At 41.7% G+C, this 14614-nt stretch overlaps 1 protein-coding gene across 1 annotated transcript; it reads left to right on the top strand.

Moving 5' to 3' along the window:
- Positions 1–9929: 9929 nt before the first annotated feature.
- On the top strand, positions 9930–14614 carry LOC147998828 (disks large homolog 5-like). Its single transcript, XM_087595470.1, has 6 exons — positions 9930–10081; positions 11108–11267; positions 12448–12591; positions 13226–13392; positions 14114–14219; positions 14337–14614. The coding sequence occupies exons 1-5, from the start codon at positions 9955–9957 to the stop codon at positions 14176–14178; spliced, it is 663 nt and encodes a 220-aa protein (XP_087451596.1). The 5' UTR covers positions 9930–9954; the 3' UTR covers positions 14179–14219; positions 14337–14614.

Genomic DNA, 14614 nt, shown 5'->3' with positions numbered 1-14614 from the left:
GTTTTCTTTTTGTTGTTTCATATTTATATGTTCTTGTTACTATTTTTACTTTCAAATATTTTTAAATATTTTTATTCATTCATTTTAATCCTGTTTTGTTGTAAAAATGTATTCAATATGAATAAATATTGATTTCTATCTCTTGACTCTTAAGACCATCATTCTTATTCAAGGGTTCTGTCCCCTCCTGAGGGCTTAGAACTGGCAGCTAGAGATGGATCTCTGCATGTTCCATGGAGCCTGGGCTAATAAGTGAATTCAGAGTCACCAAGGGGTACTCAGTGTGACAGTGTCTTTTGTGTGGACAATGTGGCTTTTTCTCAGCACACACTTTATGATATAATCACTGACATGCTTTACCCAATTGTTAGGGTCCATGTGGTTCTTCTAAGAGAGCAGCAGATGCTCTATCCTGTGAGTCATCACCGCAGCTCCTGCAGGTGGCTTCTGTTATTCCACATGAGGTCCTGTATTAGGTGGACAGCATCACCTCCAATTAAATAGAGAGATCTCAGGAGATGTGTGTTCACAGGGAACTTACTGAGCCGTGCGTGCTCAACGTGTTAGGTTGCCAGGCATCCGTACAGGGCTCTGGTGTTCCCACTGCTCATTGTGGGTCAGGATCATCCTCCAGCATCACTTAGTTTCCATATTAGAGCAGATCTTTCAACTGTTATCAATGATGACCATATGTATTGTGCACAACTGATAAAATACAGAAAAGAAGCTAGCTTCTTCTAGGCCAGCTTGGCATAATCAGTTTTTTGATTTTTAGCAAGAAAATTATTTTAATCTGAGCCATTTAGGGAGGAACCTCAAGAGCATCCATAGTGAATGTAGCCTGCAGCTGTGAACACAGGTTTCTTCTGGAGAGCAGGCCTGTGGAAGCCCAGAACCTAGGTGGGACAGTTCAAGGTACCCTTTTTCCATGGCCAATCTGGGATCGTATTGAGAATGTATTTTTTCCAGTGACTGATTTCGAATTCATGGAATTGAACTAACTTACTGAGAGTGGAGGTGACTCAGAGAGTTAAAGTACAGAAGGAATAATCCAGAATGTCCACAAAAGCTTGCTGTCACCCCAGGGCTTTTAAAAGCTCAGCAGCTAGAGAAGCAATGTAGTATTTGGTTATTCTCATGCTTAGGTCTAGTCATTCATTTTAAGCTGACCATGACACAAAAAGTGTCCTCTGTGACATGATAGAAAGTAGTTGTAACTAGATTCACCCCACACTATCACATCACTACCGTATTTGAGGTTCTCAGTTACTATCTAAGAACCTGGAAGAGGACTGGGTCTTGCTACACAAACTCATGATTTATGTCTTCATGACACTGTGTGCTTTGTTCTGTTAATGCTACCTTTGGCATACAACACCTTGGATACTTTGTACTGACATCTGTGACATGAGACAATAGTTCATGTCATGCCTAACCTAATAAACTGTCCTTAGAGTACAGTGTAGACAGAGGGGCTTTCTTTTCCTATGAGATAGCAAACCATTTCCAGTCTTCAGTCAAGACTGACAGCCATTGTCCAGTGCCTGCCTTGAGATGTCCACATTTTCACCTGAGAATCTTCATCCAGGCTGCTCTGTAATCTTGTAGAAGATTAATTGTGTTCCATCCCTAGGATTTAATTCAGTGTCCCTGTACTTACCCGACATGCTCAAATCTGTAGGTCCTACCCTAACCCTGTGTTCCTTAGAGAGAAAGAAAATAAAGAACCACATTGCACTTGAAGTTTCTCCTCCAACAAAAGTTGAGCCTGCATAGGGCCTTTAAGTAACTCTAAGCCCCAGCTTCCCCACAACTCCCTCCATTGATTCCATTATTGATGTGTTTCATATATGCTCACTTTATTTTTGGTGTGTAAAGAATGTGCACCATGTCAGTAAAGGCGGTGTGCGTTTGTGTGTGTGTGTGTGTGTGTGTGTGTAGTCCCTAGTGAAAACTGTCCAGGTGCAGGGAGACTCATGTTACTACTGTCTCATGGCACGCAGGGAGCACTGAAATCGTGGGCTACTTTAATACAGCCTAAACCGCGCTGTGCATGGTTTGCAGTGAGATTGTGATGTCATCCCCACTACAGAGAACAGCATAAGCTTCATTTATTACATGTTGCTCTTACCAAGGTGAGGCAAAGCCTCATCTTATAGAGTGTGTGGTAGGATTTGATGGCAGGAAATTAATTCAAGGCTCAAATCAAATCAATCAATTACAAACAAGGAGAAAAATACAAAGAGTCAAGGGAACCACGAGCTGTTTGTAGGGTTTTTGTTTCTTTGTTGGTTTGTTTGCTTGCTTTTTTTTTTTGTTTCCTTTTTCATTTCTTTTTTTTTTTTTTGTTGAGAATATCCACCAGACACACAACCTGTTCCTGAAACAAACTGCACACCAGAGAGACAATACCAAAACTGACAAAATTAGAAATGAAAAGGGGGATATAACAATAGACAATGAACAAATTCAACAATCCTCCCTGGTTTGAGTGCCCTGGGGAAGTTGGGAAGCCACTTTTCCCTGTCCTGTGTGACTTTCCCTGCATAGTGAGCTCTCCTGCAGGAGACACTGTCACATGCTTCTTTAAAAGCACCTGTTTCTCAGATCTAGCTCAGCTGTGAAAACAGGTTGGGGGGAGGGCGGCAATGGGGGAGGGTTGGGAGGGGAACACCCATAAGGAAGGGGAGGGGGGAGGGGGATGTTTGCCCGGAAACCAAAGAATTATTATTAAGTATTAAATAAACTTAGAAAAAAAAGAAAGAAATGTCCTGGGGACAGTGATTTCAGATTGTGCCTTCAGCCAGGAATCTCTGTTGCCATTAAGGCAAGCAGCCTTGGGCCTGCTAACTTGTCACTACTTCAGGGTGTCTCTGCTCTCACACCTGCATCAGGTCCTCCTCAGATGAAGGCTTCTCAAAAAAAAAGTATATAAAGCAATGTTTCTCAACCTGTGGGGAGCAACCACTCAAAAAGATTGTATATAAGATACCTTGCACATTATAACTTATAAGAGTAGCAATATTAGTTATGAAGTAGCAATGGAATAATTTTGTGATGGGAGTCACCACAGCATGAAGAGCTGCATTAAAGGGTTACATCATTAGGAGGGATTTGAACCACTGCCATAGAAGTTGACACATGGGAGCAGACTCCTCATGTGAGTAGAGACCCATGGCAAGGAATACCATGTCACACCCTAGAACCCAGAGGCAGAATCTACCCCAGGAGTCTGTGGGTCACCTTGTCTTAAATTCTTCCAGGGTCAAGAATAGCATTGATCATCTCAGGGGAGTCAGCTTGCACAGCTCACATCAGGCCCATGGCTTCCCTGTACAGAGAAGGATGTGGGTCTAAGTGACAGCCAGTGAGACTGAGGGGACCCTGATACTCATTTGCTTTGAGCTGTGGTTTCTTCAGGTGTAAATTGGAGGTGTTTCTGCTGAATTGGGTTGTTGTGGAGATTAACAGGACATACAACCTGCTCAGTGTCTGCCTGGCATGGACCCCTGCTGGTTAAATGGAAGCTGTCGATGGTGACGAAGGTAAAAGTAGAATATCTAGCCCAGTAGTGTTAGATGCCGGGCGCCAGGCAGGGTTTGTAAGGATTTTGTGATGCTAAGACAGCCTAGTATTAAAACAGAAGGCTCTTATGTTAAATTTTTAAAAAATGAATCCAGTATAAATTACCAATATGAAATAATCATACTCAGAATTGAGCTAATTCCTGTGAAGTCATTTAGTTTTTCATTTTCTGCTTCTATTTTCAAGGCATATAGAGTAGCACTATACGAAATCCTAAAGCCTTCTCTTATGGTGCTACCCATTCATTCCTCTCTCCTTGAGGACTTCTCAGGTGACTTAAGAAAACCTGATTTCCTTTCAGATTGTTCCGAGCTGGTGTGATCTCTCTGTTCATGGGCCTTGCCAAAAGCTGCAGAGCCAATGTGTTGTTTTACAACACAAATTTCCAGACATCAATTTTACCAATGAATTCTCAGGAGTCAGATGCTGAATTCAAGTAAAGCTCCCAACCGTCCTTCCTAATTCACTGTTCCCCCAGAAGAAGAGCATTGTAGCTCCCTCTGCACGCTTTCTTAAAAATCCTACCACTGAAAGACTTTCCATTGCCCTAGTCATCTTCATTTCCTATCAAGTTGTGCCTTGATCTGCTCTAGACCTAAGTGCCCTTTAGCTTTGCAGTAAAGGTGTGAGGTAGGTGAGCTGAACAGTAATAAAGTCCATGTTCACAGTAAACAAAGAGCTCTTGCATTAAATGTCTGTGCCCTGGCGATGCTATACCACACATAGTTTTTCATGAAATAATACATTCATGAAGATCAGAGTGTGATCAAATATTTTGTAACATAACTTAGTAATGTTCTCTCTATTACATAAGTCAAGTACTATCCTGTGTATTCTGGCCTTTTTCTGTCATGTCTGTGTGCATCACCATGGGAATCCCAAAGAACATCAATCCTGGGCTTTTGAAACTGTTGCATACAGCCAACCGGGGACCAAAACTACCCAGAAGACTACTGATACTTGACGCACATAAAGTCACCTCCCTATTTTCATATAATTTATGGCAAGAAGTCACCATTGCTGACCATGTCTCATTATCCAACATGCTACTAAATGGAAGAGTTGGGGTAAAGGAGGTCACCAACAAAGCACAAAATTAAGCTCATCTCAGATAAACATGTATGGTTTATAGAATCCAAACATCCGTGGATTTCAGGACACAATTAAAAGTCCAAACACAAGGATAAGAGATATAGAAGAGAATTGAGATTTCCAGTTCATAGGTCCAGTAAACATCTTCAACATATCATAGCAGAAAACTTCCATAAGGTAAAGAAATTAAAGGCCATAAAGGTACAGGAAGCCTACAGAACGCAAATTAATTTAACCAGAAAAATTTCACCATTCACATAATAATTAAAACACTAAATACACAGATAAAAGAAAGAATATTATACAGGGTAAGGTATAAATATCTAGTAAGAAATGAATTCAGACCTATCTGAATTACACCAGACTGCTCAACGGAGACTGAAAGAGCCAAAAAATCCTGGACAGATGTAATGCAGACCCAGGTTCTTATACGCAGCATAATTCGCAATCACCATGAATGGAGAAACCAAGATATTTTATGACAAATACAAATTTAAACTCAGAAGCATAACCGAGGATAATAGGAGGAAAACTCCAAGACAATGAGCTAAACTATACCCAAGAAAAAACAAGAAATTAATCACCTCACAATAATTTCAAAAATAAGAAGAGAAGCACCCAAACATAATTTCACCTACAACCAGAAAAAGAAGAGACAGCAGCAACCATTGGTCTTTAATATCTAACCAGACCCTCTGTCACCAATCCCCCAGTTCCTAGGGACAAAACTGCCAGCAAAAGTGTATACAAGGATGGGTTTATGGTTCTAGGTAACTGTGTAGAAGAGGACTGACTTAAGAGGCATCCATGTGGGGAGAGGCCATTGACTACACAGAGGCCTGTTGCCCCACCAAAAGGAGATCCTGGAGTTGTGAGGTGGGAATGGATATGTGTGGGTGGGGGAGCACTGTGATATGGGCAAAGCTGAGCAGAAATGGGATTTAAGATTTGATGAGGGCAGTCTGGAAAGCAGGAAAACATTTGAAATATAAATAAATAAAATAACCAATTAATAAAAAAAATAGCCTAAAATAAAGTAGAAAGTGAAAAGATAAAAGAAAACTTACACCAAAACAAAACTAAAGAAATCCCTGTAGTGTATTAGTCTAATTCTGCTTTTATTTAATGCTAATTTGTAGAACTCAAGACTGGTTAACCCCCAAACGCTGACCCTGCTCCCAGTTAACTGTGATTATAAAGAAGCCAACAGCCAACAGCCGCAGAGCAGAGAGATGGGGGAGGTGAGCCTTGAGGGCTTTGCTAGAGAGGATCTTGAGGAGGGAAGAAGGAGGAAGAAGCTGCCAGAGAATAAAGGAAGAACGTGTGTGATGGAGAGGAGAGAGGAAGAGGACAGCAGCCATGGTTAAGGGAGAGGAGAGCCTGGTCCTGAGGGCTGTCCAAGGGGAACAAAGAGCAGCCAAGATGCTACACAGTCAGTAAGAGTTGAGCGTTAGTGTTTGGAAAGTAGATCTGATACCATGGAGGGCAGGCAGCTGCCCAGCTACTGTGCTGACTAATGCACACTAAAAATAAATTTAACACAATATGTATAACCAGTAAGACAGCTCTGTAGAGGATCCTAAAAGGAATACTTTAGCTTGACGGGAAGCATAAACTATTAGAGAAAACAGGAAATGATTTAATAAAACTACGACAGTCAATCAAAAGAATCCAATAAAAACCACAAAAATTAACAAAATGACAACATTTAATACATAGGTTTAAATAATATTTGCACGTCACTAAACTCATTTCCCCAGTAAACACACATACATTTAGCCAGAAACATGATCACCATCATGATAGATATAGAGGATATACTAGGGAAACAGACCTAAGACACAGGTCCCTATGGCGATTCTATGCAATTTCTCTATCAATAAAAACCACCAAGCTCTAGAGGTAAATGTCTGTGTTAGTGCTGACCTACACCACCAGACGTACATTTTTTTAAGTAAATAACAAATCTTGGGGCTTACAATGTAATCAAATATCCTGAAACATGAGTTTGCAGTGTTCCCTACATTTTTTAAATCAAGCACTTTGACTACCATTTTGGTTGTTTCCAATCCTGACTGAGTGCATCATCACGGGAATCCCAAGGGAAATCAGAAATGGGTTATTGAAGCTGTTGCACAGGACCAGTATAGACCTAAGTACCACAGAGGAAACCTTGATTCTTGTCACAAGGGATCATTTCACCATCCCTCTTGTCACATAACTTATGGCAAGATGTCACCTCTCCTGACCTTAGCTTCTTCTCCTAAATGCTGCCAAAGGGAAGATTTGGTGTCAAGGGGTCTGGATTCAAACCACACCAACACTGAATTCATTTAAATAGGTGTAGTTCATTGAATGCACACACCAATACAGTTCAACCAGAACAACAGCTCACAACTGTGTCCTGGACATTGAGGGCCAGCTCATTGCAAGATCCACGTGGGCTCACGCACAAGTGCTGGATGCTGCTGTCTATGTCCCTGACTCAGGCCATTTTCCTCATAATTGTTCCTATTTTCCTTGAATCTCATGGGTCCTATGTGAAGCTTATAGTTGGGGAATTTGTTAATAATAACAAACCTCATAACATAGAGAACAAAACAGGGTATGTGACCAGCACCACACAGTTCAGTGTCAGGTTTTTTTTGTTTTTCTTTTGTTAGTTTGTTTCTTGGCATCCATGATGTGGAGGCATATTACAGCACAATAGGAAAGAGTGGCTGCTGTGTAACAAATTCGCTGCTGTTAAGGTAGCTATGGGGGCAAGACCTCAGCAGTAGCCCTTAAGATGGGAAGGAGATGATGTGTTTGATAACTGAAAGGAGCTGCCTCAACTGTGTTGCTCTGCCTGCTCAGAGCCCTTTCAACATCACTCTGTCCCTGAAGAGGAACTCAAGGTCTGCCCCCTTCTGCCTGTGAGCCAGGACTAGGCACAGAAAGGCAAGGCCAAAGCGCTGGTTTCCAATTCCTCAATAATGCTGGATTGCCAATAATGTACTTGTATACACAAATACAGTGTGGTAAGTTACAATAGATACTAATCATTTCTTACATGCGGCAGCAGTTGATTGACTACAACTAATTCCAATTAAAAAAAAAAAAAGAAACCTGGCTCTAGTGGAAATATACCAAGAAATATCTAGGATGGTGGGGAACGAATTCTGCCATGGACTGAACTCAGAAAAGAGGGATTGGGAGAAAGATGCATGGTTAAATAGCCCACCAGGTTCACATTGTGTCAACTTGATTTAATCTAAGGACAAAGGAGTGGAGTATCTCTGATGGCTTTCTTCTAATCCCTCGAAAGGATCCCTGAGGATTGGCCTCAGTTCTTCACACTTCTTGATGGGGCAACAACACTCAAGGAATCTTGAGACTGTCATAGGCACAGTATTATGCTACATATACAGAGTAGATAATACTAAGATGTTCAGATGGTGATATCCATTTGTATGCACTCTTAATGTGGACCTAAGGAAATAGAGATCAATGTCCTTAGAATAGAAAGATCAGTTCCAGTTTTTTTCTACCATTCAAAACTGAAAAACTGGTAGGGAGAGAATGGTAAATAATCGAGAATTTGTAGATGATGCTTGGAAAGAAGTGTGGGTTTCTGTGCTGGTTTTAGACGGGTCTCAAGTATCACAAGTTGCCCTCTACCTAGCTGGCCAGATGCACTTTAAGCTCAGATAAACCTCCTTCCACTTTTCAATACATAGGCTTACAAGAGTGGCCTCCAAGGACTGTGAGTACAGCATTGGCCTTTGACAGTTGAGGTGTGTAACCCACAACTATAGTTTCACCCACGATTCTCAGTGTCTACCAGCTATTTCAGATTGTTGCTGTTATATGCTTGACAATCAAGGACGCAGAAAAATACCCTGATAGAGAGCAAGGACATGGTGATCACATCCTTGCCTCTTCTGTATGTTCTGGATGAGGTTTGTTAAAATTCCAATATTGCAAAGATCTTTATATAGGGCCCAGCACATTAAGGGTCACTATGCACTGTTCTATCTAAAATGGTCTAATCAAAACTGACTCCCATATAACACTTCCTGCAATCCTCATATGAGAAGCTTGAGCTTTTTGTTTTGACTTTTTCTTTTCTCTTTCTTAATTATTTTTTGCTATATAAGTTGAGAGAAAGATAGTTAGGGCCATGAATTTGCCCCCAAAATTTGAACTAAGGAGGAGATCAATCAGTGTTAGTGTGTGCATTCTATAAAGTATTCATTTTTTACTATGATAGATGCTTTTGTGTTTGGTGGGGTGGCCATTTCCCAGTGTACAGGTGCTGGGACCTTGCTCTATCCACTTAATCATGTTTATAGCCTCATTTTAGACGTTTATGTGCACCCCCTATATCTCTTGACTATTTTATTTTTCTGATAGAAGCTCATGGTATATCTTACTCAGGCCTGTGAGCAGCGCTCCTTTGGCGACATTGGTGCAGAGACAAGAACCCCACAAGCAGCATGAGCCCTATCTCTTTCTCTCAACTTATATAGCAAAACATAAGAAAGAAAAAGAAAAAGTCAGTCAAAAATCTCAAGCTTCTCATATGAAGATTGTAGGAAGTGTTATATGGCAGTCAGTTCTGATTAGCATGAGGTTCCCTTCACTGGTGGCTCCAATATTGCACTTTCCTCTGCCAACTGGTCTCCACACTTTTCCTAGCACCATAAAGATTTCAACTCTTTCTCCTAAGGAATATTCTGGCAATTGAAGATTGTTAAGCACATGACTTCATGAGTGTTCCCCTAACACACACGCATGTTGTAACCTACCATGCAGACTATTTCTGATGTGATATAAAGCACCTGTACATAATGAGACAGGAGAACTTTTGACTGCATATTCAAGCTGGTGTGAAATCTCAGGACGTTTTAATGGCTAACATTGGTGAATGTGGACAATTTGAGTTAGTGAGACATTTTTTGGGAAAGATTTGAAAGGAAACATTCATTTAGATGCATAGGAATTACTAAGGTTTTTATAATCAAGCCTTGAGGAAAATTTGGCTTTGGAAGCAGGAGATGCTCAGTGGCTCTGCCCCAGGAAAGTCTCCTGGAAAGGGCACCTCTGCTTATGCTCAGTACAGGGAGAACATTAGCAGGGAGGCAAAGTCTGCTCCCCATGACATCAGCTGTCCCTTCTTGGACATTCTATTGTCTCCTAGAGAGTTCTGGCATCCTCTGTGATGTCACCAGTGTTGTAGTGACAACCAGTGCCCTAGTTTCTCTCAGTCTGAGTCTGGCGGTTACAAGCTAAGACATGTTTTCCCGTCTTCGCAAGCGTTTTGGGAGGGGGAATGTCGATTCTGGAGAGACTAAAGTGAAGGAGTCTAGCCTTTCGTCTCAAAGTAATGATGGACAAAGACAGCACTTCTGGGGAATGTTGAGTAAGTTCTGGGCAGTGTATTTTGAGCTTCCTGCCAGGGGGGCTGCAGGCTTATGCTGACCTTTCTAGCAATGGGCCACAACAACTGGAGCATCTGAAAAGGAATTGAATTTCCATGAATATCACAATTCCTGAAAGTCAGGATTTCAGACCTTTAGTTTCCCCATCTCCACTGGGAGGCTATGGTAAGGCCAATGCTATTATACTGTGAAGTTCTGGTCTTTACTTTTACAGTGCATTTGTTATGTTACATTGTATAATAACACCATCAGGAGTCATGGAGGGTCCACCTTTTCTGAGTTTAGACAGGGCAGCAATGTATTTCACTATCATTGCTTCTTTAAATACAGTGGATATCTGACAGTAGGAACAGGGGGAGAATTGTGCTCCAGGCAATAACCTTATGTTCTTAGACCTCCTCTGATTTCTTCTAACTGGAAGGGTCATCGTTAGCTTTATATATTAGAGGTTGTGTGTTACAAACATGTTTCTAAAATACCAAAACTGTTTGGAACATGTGGACCAAGATTCAGCCTGTAACCTACTGGAACTTCTCGGGCATTTGGTATTTCAAATAGGGGAACTGATAAGTCTGTTGACCATGTCCTCCATGGAAATGTGTTTTTATCCAAAGTTGTTGGCCTAGACTATCAGGGTAGGACATCTGAGTGTCTCCAATCACTCAAGTCTTGTGGGTGGTGAATTTATCATCTGAGTTCTGAAACCACAGGGGTGAGGAAACCAAGCTGTACCCTGTTCAGATGATGATAATCCTGGAGTAGCCATCTCCGTGGTACATGTGAGTACGTGATGTCCGGCATAGGGAACACCTGGCTGCTTACATCTCTTGGTCTCTATAGAGTAGTGGGAAAACTGAGATCCACTGAGGAGGCCTCTTAAGCATAGACCAATCGCCTAGCAGTGACACTGGGTTCCAGGCTTGTTCTCCTGTTTAGGCCTCACTGTGGTCTATGTACACTCTATGCATTCTCCCCATGCAGGTTCACTTGTGTTCTTCTACCTACAGACGCTGGGAGAGAAACATCATCCCCTGGCACTGAACTAAGCGTGAATCAGGCCAAGACGGAAAAGGAGAGGCTGATTGAAGAGCTGCAGCTCATTACCGAGGAGAGAAATGACCTGAGAGATCGCCTGAGGTTTCTGACAGAGAGATCCATGAAGAACAGGTATGAATCGCTCCAAATGCTCTTGTTTCATTCCTGGGTCTGCAAGGTCACCTTCATCTTATCCTATTAAGGTTTTGGGTTCTAGAAAGCTGTGCCTCCCTAACCACCCTGTGCTAAACCTCACCTCCCATATAGAGGAGATTCAGAACCTTGACCCTTCCTGAGGAGCGAGATGGAAAATGGACTCATCTGCTTCCATTTATTGAAAAGCAGATCTTGTGGTCTGAATGAAGAATTCGGGGATAAAGTCAGGGAGAGTGAGTGTCTAGTGTGCATTTGCAAAGCCCTTGACAGATGGTGGCTTTGCAAGATTGTAATTGCAGTGAGTTTACGGTGAGTCTCTGTACTTGCTAGGCAGGGGACTGAGTGCTGGAAGATCCAGGCAGCAGCCTGAGGGGCCTGGTACCAAACTGTTCATCTCAATGCTTGACTACAAGGTCTCAGGCTCAGGCCTGTTTGTTATTGTCTGTGTGTCTTGCCCTCTGAGACAGCAATGGTGGATGCATTTCTCCTGGTTTTCACAGTACTCTCTGTTTCCATATTTCTCTTTCTCTTTCTCTGACTCTGTTTTTACATTTCTCTTTTTTTGTGGGTATTTTTCCGTCTGTGAGTCTGTATGTGCATACATCCAAATGCATATGGACAACTTTTATATGTTTATATTTCCCTCCACACTTGGAATCTAGGGGTCTATGTCTTGGCCTGATTATTTACCTGTAACACATTCATGGTGATGTGAATGCTTTGTTCTGGGAGCCCCACTGTCAACAGCACAGTTCTTTGCCTATGTGGCCACGTTTGTCTGTTTATTTGTATTCCTTGTGCAGATTATAATTTTGTGTTGATATATGGTCTGTTATCAAAACAGGAGAAAAGAAATCACCGGTTTCTGGCTGTGTTGGGTGGGGGAGCATGGAGAGGTGTGGCCTAGGCTCTTGATAGCTTAACTGGCTTGACTGCAGATTTCCTCTTGATTGAACAAAGGGAGCCAGGGAAGCCTCCATCTGGATGCCGAGATTCTGGTGTCCTGGACGCAGAAAAACACGTTTCTGAAGCTGAAGAAGATCCAATATGTAGAATTCAGAAGGTGTCCTTCCAGGGCTGGGGTAGTACAGGACCCACCCTGAGTTCATATATTCCTAAATGCCGATGTTCATTGTATTCTATCATTTGGGGCCAGGCCACACTTCAGGCCAAATCCATATTATGAAGACCTGGAGAGAATGGAGGAGGCGGTCATGTCAATTCTGCACAACTTAGAGATGGAGAACACTGAGATCCATGAGAACAGCCATAAGCTGAAGAAGGAGATTACCTTCTCTAGGTAAGTCCTGGTCAGAAAGGCTATCACCTGTGGAATGGCCATTTCTGACTTTCTTTGTTCTGGATTGGACGGTCTTCAGCTCTGGTTCTATCTCTTGTGTTGTTTACACATCAGTGTGCCAGGGTCATTAGGACTCAGTTTTCAGTTCCATAAAATACTGTTACTCATCCCAGGATTGTCTAGGCATCTTCAGAAGGCTCTAGATAGAACAGCACTGATTGAAGTTAGCAGAAGGTTATTAGGCTGACCTGGACCTATGGTGTCATACCAGGTTTTACAAAACTCAGTGTGTAGACCACATGGTTAGCATGACCTTCTCTTGGTTCTACTGACCTCCTTTGAGGGTGTTGGCCCACTACTAATTGATGTTGCCCCCATGCATTAGGCTTTCATGGATAGTTGTAGATCCATGTTCTTTTTGAGAGATGTGGACACTAATTGGTGCTCGGGCCAAACAAACAATTTATTCTTCCCGGAATTTATTCTTTGTGGTTTGTGCAGCAGCCTTATATGTATCGAAATGAATTCTATTAAGTCTTCATGGGTATCTGGGACCTGGTAGACTTAGTGGGACTTACGAGTAGGAATGGGAGAAAGGGGCAGCATGATCTTACTATGCAGACTGTATTTCCAGAAACCTGCTCAGCCAGCTCCTGATGGAGAACACATGTAGGAAGAAGTTGGTCCCACTGAAGCAGGAGAGCAAGGAGGTACATCTTGATTGTGCACTGAACCAGAAATATTTGGTTGACTTCAACAAGAAAGATAAAGACCAGCAACGTCCAGACCCAGCATCATCTGGTAGGGATGAGCAGCTGTGTTAGCTTAAAAATATCTGATAAAGTTTGCCAATTTGATACATCTTTGCTCTCTCCTACCACCTTTCTAATTTACACTCACAACCAGCCAACCTCCTCATGTAGTGGAATTGTTCATTGCTCTGCCTATGCACAAGTATTCTGGAGAGCCAACCACTTTTCAGAAACTGAATTATTTTGCAAGTATATTTGTCTGCTCTTTTTGAAGCTGCAGTATAGAAATGGTGACAGATTAATAACATACCTCATTATTGCATATCCACGTGATAGATTGGATGCTCTGTAGAGTTTTGAACAAGTTCTTGGTTCTTTGACAAATGACACTCTGTGGTCATGTGACTTCTTGTGTAGGAAGCACCTTTGCGGGATAAGAACAAAGTGCAAATGTCAAATTAGAACTTGTCATTGGTTTTAACCTTGGTGACATATGGACATCTCCTTTCTTCCTGCAACCCAATGAGGTTCCTTCCATTGCCCTGTCCTTGGTTTGCACTGGTATAAGTCTGGGTCCCATATTGGCAGCTCACATTACTTTGAGGCTCTCTGGAGATTTTGCCCTTCCCAAAGAGTTAGCAACCATTATATCAGTTAAAAGGTCCATGTCGACTGTCCAATAGAACTGAGGTGGTAGAAGGCAGCCTTCCGACATCTGCCTTGCATTTCACCACCAAATCAGTGTCTGAAAAACTGCCTTCCTCTCCCAGGTCTCAGAAAGTGCAAGAGAGCTGGAATTGGACACACCCCAGTAAGAGAGCTTCCTGAAGAATAAGTTGCTTTCTCAGGAGTCCCTGATGACAAACATCCTGAATGGTAACAAATTTTTTGGATGAGTATTCTTCCTCAGAGTTAATTTGTCATTGCTTAGAGACCCTAAATTTATATAACACTAAGCCAGCCAAACTGATTGAGGTCTTACTTTCTTCTCAGAAAACAGCACCTGAGAGACAACTTGGGGGACAGCCTTTCATTATGTGTGCAAGAGGAGAAACAGCAATACATCTGTGCTTCTAAATGTTCCTTAAGAATGTGCTGTTTAGAAATATTTTTGTTATGATTTTAATTGAAATTTTCTTTTTGTTGTTTCATATTTATATGTTCTTGTTACTGTTTTTATCTTTTCACATACTTTTAAATATTTTAATTTATTTGTTTTAATCTTGTTTTGTTGTAAAAATGAATTCCTTATGAATAAATATTGAATTCTA

The sequence above is a fragment of the Rattus norvegicus genome, chromosome 19, assembly GCF_021556685.1.
Source record: "Rattus norvegicus strain SHRSP/BbbUtx chromosome 19, alternate assembly SHRSP_T2T, whole genome shotgun sequence".
In the NCBI taxonomy this organism is placed as follows: domain Eukaryota; kingdom Metazoa; phylum Chordata; class Mammalia; order Rodentia; family Muridae; genus Rattus; species Rattus norvegicus.
The sequence above is the reverse complement of the archived record's forward strand: the minus strand, read 5'-3'. Positions and strand labels throughout refer to the sequence as shown.